Source organism: Teleopsis dalmanni, unplaced genomic scaffold (assembly GCF_002237135.1).
Source record: "Teleopsis dalmanni isolate 2A unplaced genomic scaffold, ASM223713v2 unscaffolded_contig_1673, whole genome shotgun sequence".
NCBI lineage: Eukaryota > Metazoa > Arthropoda > Insecta > Diptera > Diopsidae > Teleopsis > Teleopsis dalmanni.
The window spans coordinates 1-5,931 of NW_024033055.1; the positions used below are offsets into that span (position 1 = coordinate 1).

Genomic DNA, 5,931 nt, shown 5'->3' on the forward strand with positions numbered 1-5,931 from the left:
GTATATCTGATTAAATTAAAATATTTTAATTTATATATTTTCTTCATATATCTTTATATTAATTTAAATTGTATCATAAATGTGGTATGATTAAATTCTATTGAATATTAGTTTGAAAGATTTGTTTGTTGATATGAAATTGCTTGATGAAATTTTAATAAGGATTGTTTAATTGAACCCCCCTCCTCCCATAGTATTTACGTGGCTTACACACTTCAGTAGGCATATAGAAGTTTTTGTTACGAATTTTCAAATTTAATCAAAAAATTATTTTATTTAATTTTTCCATAAATTTTTCATAACCTACATTTCAATATAAACACAAGTCAAAAACATACTCTAAATATCTATTAATTTATATGCATAATCTTTATAACAAAGGATATCCTTACAGAAATTGGAAATCACTCGAGCGATAAATTATGTATTTGTATGTTTCGGAGTGTAAAAAGAAAAGACCTATCAAAAAATTTAAGAAAGTGAGCAAAATCATTCGAGAGTATTTCAGTAAGTAAAGGAAATACTTTAAATTTTTTGAATTAAGCATACGCAAGCAATTTTATAACATTTGAATTTTACAAATGCGTTACTCATACGCAGTGATGTCCACACAAAAAAATTAACAAGCAAAAAAAACAAATCTCTTTAACAATTTCAATTTCGTTGTATTGAGAAATCAATGTAATTATATTCCTAATAATATATCCTAGTTAGAAAGGTGTACATGAATCCAACACCAGAATTTCGGAGGCAATGGACACATGGTCGAGTGTCTTCCAAGCTGAAATTCACGCAATTAACTCATGCGTAAGATCCAATATTCAAAAAAACTGTCTGGATCGAGAATTGTTATTTACTCTGACAGCCAGATTATTCTTTAAGCTCTGTCTTCTTGGATTTTTAAGTCCAAACAGTTCCTTGCGTGTTATGAGCTTCTACAGTTACTTACAGCTCGAAATAAGGTAAGCCTTTACTGGGTTTTGGGTTACAGGGGAGTTTTCGGAAATGAACAAACTGATGAACTAGTCAGAACAGCATCAAAACCTGCTTTCAGTGACCCTCAAAGCTTTTGTGGGTTGAACTGGTTTAGTACAAAACAAATTATCAAGGAGAGGGAAAATCATATGCAGCTGGAGTACTGGGAAGACTTTCCAGGACTTAGATAAAGCAAAGAACTGATGAAACCGTAATCCTACAAAAACATTCTTCAATTCTCAATATGTTATTTAAGGTTGATAATGGGTTTTATTACCTGAAATAAAACTGATTACCTGATAACGGGCCTGAAATATCACATTCATAAACTACGATTATCTACTAATTCGGAATGCAGATTATACCTCGAAGATAAGGAAACTACTATGCATATTCTTTGTGACTGTCTAGCTTTAATAACGCACAGAAGAAACTTGTTTCATATGGAATTTCTAACACTAAAACAGGTTAAGAGCCTTTCTCTATATTTAATTCTGGACTTTGTTCATAACGTTATAAAGGGTTTTGTGTAGTCAATAGTGAAATTGGAACAATAGAATTCTTCTGGCCGTAGTATCGGTTGTTGGGCGATTTCACGTCAAAGCTTTAATAATAATAATAGGTTGGAAAGATTTAGTTTTAAAAAATTCTGTATATTTTATAATCAGTCTTATATATTAACTAATAGTTTTATATTTATATAATTAAAAATTTAGCATATATATACGATATTTAAAACTTATTTGTTAGTCATAAGGAAATTACTTTATTCACATTTGCTATTTATTTTTTATTGTCAACTATTCTTACTTTCACCAATGTTGCTCTACAATCAAATATTTTGAGCAGTGCAGTGCTTCCAGTTGAAGTTTGAAAAAGTATAAAGAACCCTAATTACAAGCCAATTTCATTCGAATTTTGAATTCAACTGAATTGCAAGTTGAATTAGTAATCCAGTATGCTTGCTTACTTTAACAACATAAAAGGATCTTTGACATTTTCAATTGGTCTCTAAATGAAACTTTCACAGTAATTAACAAAATTGAATTTCTAAGGAAAGTTGAACTTTCTTTTAGTTTTAGAATAATTTGCTGCCACTTTAATTTTTTGTCAAAAAGTTTCAATTATTAATTGACTTTTTAAATCCATGGGAAAAAAACTAAAATTTCTTTTTACATTACTACAATTACTACATTATATTTTAAAAACGATTTTAGAAATGAGTACTTAAACAATTCATTTGAAGAAAATAGATTAAATTATCAAATATAACAATTTATTTACAATTAATTTATCTATATTAATAAGATAATTGTGAAATGTTTACTTATCTTTACGAAACGTTTAGTCCACTCCATTAGTCCACTTTAATAAATTTTTATATCTATTGAATTTTGTTCTAAGATATGTAATCTCTACAATTCTTGAACATCCTGCGTTTCTTCCAATAGATCCACAACTAGTGATTTATACCGGTACTCGATGTTTAAAGATATATTCAAATAAAGCTTTTCAGAACTAAATCCTTTATATAAGGATCATCTAAATGGATACATTTACTTATACCAAACAATGGCATCTTCGTTGTTATTTCAAGCATTTTGTGTCGAAATCGTTTCAGTCATTCTTCATGGGAGCTATCAGTTATGCTTCAGTACTCTATTCCATATAAACAGATTGATACTAAAATGGCTTTGTCAAAGAGAATTTAAGAACGAAAGCTCAATTTAGTTCTTGGACCCAGTACCCTGTCTTTCATTCTTTTTTTGGTTTTAAAATAAGCTTTGTTTTTTGAATGGTTCCTTCCACATTAATCTTCCAACTATTCTAAATGATGCATAGCTAAAATATAGGCCCTGGTAGTTATCGGAATGGTATATTCACCATGTTTCACTAAAGAGCAACTGTTTCTCCTCATAATGAACGTTTCAGTATTGATTTTTATCTTTCAGTGTTTGGACTGAGTTTCTATGGAGTTAAATCCCCTTTGGAAAAACCCAAGTAGCAATTTCTGCTGAACAAAATCAAAGCACTAAGTTTTTGTATTGAACATATAGTTAAATGGTACCTTTCAAGTCAAAAAAAAAGCTTGATGAGAATAAATTAATAAATAATTGGTATTTAAGAGAGTGGAATCAAAAATAAATAGAACAAATTAAATGATGGAAATCTATTGAGAGAAATCACCTTTAAGTAGCAAATCTTGTGCTGACAGATAAAACAGAGAGCAAGGGGTCATAATGGCGGATTAAGATGATAGGTCATGATAATGACTGCAGTTTCTAACGTTTTATACTTCAGTAAATTATATTGAATGATGGTTAATAATTTATCCATTAGTAGATTATTGTCCACAACGTTATCTGGAAATCATACTTATTTACTTACTTAGTAGCCTACTATGTTTTACTATTTTAACTATATATATTATATGGTAATATGCTTTTATTATATATAAATATACTAATGTTTCATTGCAATTTAATTTTATCATATGTGCTTTATTTGTTTGAAGTGGTTATAATATATCACTATTGATGCGAATGGTGACGGCACTGTTGGAGTTTATTTCTAATGGCATTAACCGTTAATGCGTGAGAAAGGTATATCAATATTCAAGATGTGGTGAGCATATAACTTTCATAATTCAAATGGATGTGTATTATTCATTAGACGTAAAGTAAATATATCAATAACTAAGATGTGATAATCATAAGATTTCAGCAGTTTAAAGCGATCCTCTAGGCATGAGCTAAATATATCGATATTTAAAATGTGGTGACCTCAGGTAACCTTGGACTTCCTCAGTTCAAAGGGATGTGCATTATCCAATAGTTGGGAGCTAAATATATCAATATTTATGATGCGGTGACCTTTTGACTTCTTCGGTTCAAAGTGATATACATTATCCTTTAGGCGTGAGTTAAAAATATCGATATTTAAAATGTGGTAACTATATGACTTCCTCAGTTCAAAGGGATAATTTTTCCTTTATTTTTTCCCTTAGGGGTATTAAGTATTACGCGTGAGTTACATATTTCGATATTTATGATGTGATGTCCATACGATCTCCTCAGTTGAAAGAGATGTACTGCTTAGATAAACTGTTGTAATGAATTGTAGACAACACACGTCATGGATGCATACCAAAATAATATCACACACATTAACAATAATCACAATCATCGGTATCTTAAACGAGAATTTGTTACAGATGTCAGTCTATGAAAGCTTAATTAAGTAAATAACTTTAAAGTACTACTTTAAAATTAAGTGACTACTTCATGACTACTTTAGAGCAAGGAATATTTTTATGTATTGAATACAATTTATAGTAATTATTAAAATATATTTGAATGGGACTTAACATTTATACTTACTGATTACTGAATAAGTGCAGTTTCCAAAATGGATGTGTATAAATTCATTATATCTTTTCCTTGTCTGATATAATCCACCGATAGTTGTTTAAGTTGAGTGGCTAATCACTTCTCGTAGATCATTAATTTGAAAAAAATTTGTTTCTTAGTGCATTCCATCTCTTATTTACGCAAACGTTCTTCTATGTCCTGAACCATTTTTTTGACTTTTGTAGAGATAGGTCTGCAAAGGTCAGCTTCAAAGAAAGGTGTCGGTTCCTCTTTTTTAGTGGGTTCTGAATATTCAGTGATTTCTATTAAAATTTGAAAATTAGTTAAGAATATCAAAATATTCTTCTTCAGGTATATTACTTAAAATAATATAACATACTTAGCTATTCTATATAATACACATCTTTGTTTTTACTTACATATATAACATATAAATAAATAATAACTTTATGAAATATATATTATACACAATAAAAATAATTTAATGTTTATATGTATATATATGATATACTTATGTATATATATATCCAATTTCGCAATATCTTACCCCGTTTACGTTTTCGATCCATACGCATTTTATGTTTGTAGTATTGAACTGTATCCACCGCACATTTTTGACAGTCTTTGCTAGTAAAACAACACCCTGTAACTGCTTTCAATTCTTCCGACAATGGATTATTGTGTAAATTTAAATAACGAAGTTTTGATAGTCTTCCAAAACTGATGGGTAAGTCGGTTAAAGAGTTATCATAAAGGGTCAAACTACGCAGTTTAAATAATTGGCCAATGCTTGATGGCAAAGAAGTCAGTTTATTTGCGCTTAAATCCAATTTGATAAGCGTTTTCAATCTACCGAATGTATCATTTATGGATGAAATGCTGTTGTTATGTAAATCCAGAACCTTGACATTATATTTGGAGACTTCTAATATTGGAATTTTGACTAGTTCAGCATGGCTGAGATTACACATTTCATTCGATACAGCTCTCTTCACTTTTTGAGCTTCATATTTTTTTTGCACTAACAAACGCATGTTTCTAATTTTGAATTTTGTAATTGAATTGAGTTAAATAATTATAATTTCATTATATTTTTGCCAAATACATTTATTTCAATATAATTTTGTTGCCAAAAGAACGCTTAAAAGGTTTTAAATTTATAACATAAAATTAGTTAGTTTAATTGTTCGTAATTAGATTTAGTTTGACAGAGTTTTCAAGGATTTAGAAAATACATTTTTATAAAAAAGAAATTAGAAATGAAATTTTCTAGAATAGACTAATAGTTGAAAGAATTCTAAGTCTCAGTGAAGTGAGCCATTGTGCCCATGATAGCGCTTTAGTGCTTGTAAATGATTCTAGAAGACGCCAATAAGTTACAGTGGGCACTTTCAAGTAATGTTAATGAAAGTTTTTTCTGTCTCTAACTGACTTATAGTTGACAATTATCTATTAAAGTGAAGTTGAAAAAGTCTCTTTATTAGAACTTTTGATTTTAGTTTAGAAAATAAAGAAGAGATGCTCCAGTTTCCTCTTCAAAGTTGGGCAGCTGCAAGGGCTTTAAGTGTCGTCTTCTTTTAGTCAA

At 29.1% G+C, this 5,931-nt stretch overlaps 1 protein-coding gene across 1 annotated transcript; it reads right to left on the reverse strand.

Annotated features, from left to right (window-relative positions):
* Positions 1-3,455: 3,455 nt before the first annotated feature.
* Positions 3,456-5,418, reverse strand: LOC119664250 (leucine-rich repeat-containing protein 59-like). The gene is made up of 4 exons (XM_038073779.1): positions 4,894-5,418; positions 4,507-4,648; positions 4,356-4,390; positions 3,456-4,167 (listed from the first exon to the last, which is right to left on the reverse strand). Exons 1-2 carry the CDS (start codon positions 5,378-5,380, stop codon positions 4,518-4,520), a joined length of 618 nt encoding a protein of 205 aa, XP_037929707.1. The 5' UTR covers positions 5,381-5,418; the 3' UTR covers positions 3,456-4,167; positions 4,356-4,390; positions 4,507-4,517.
* Between the last annotated feature and the right edge of the window lie 513 nt (positions 5,419-5,931).

Coding starts and splice junctions, on each gene's coding strand:
- LOC119664250 (XM_038073779.1), bottom strand. CDS start 5,380: ATGCGTTTGTTAGTGCAAAAAAAATATGAAGCTCAAAAAGTGAAGAGA. Junction 4,649..4,893: donor GGATCGAAAACGTAAACGGG/GTAAGATATTGC, acceptor AAATTTTAATAG/AAATCACTGAATATTCAGAA.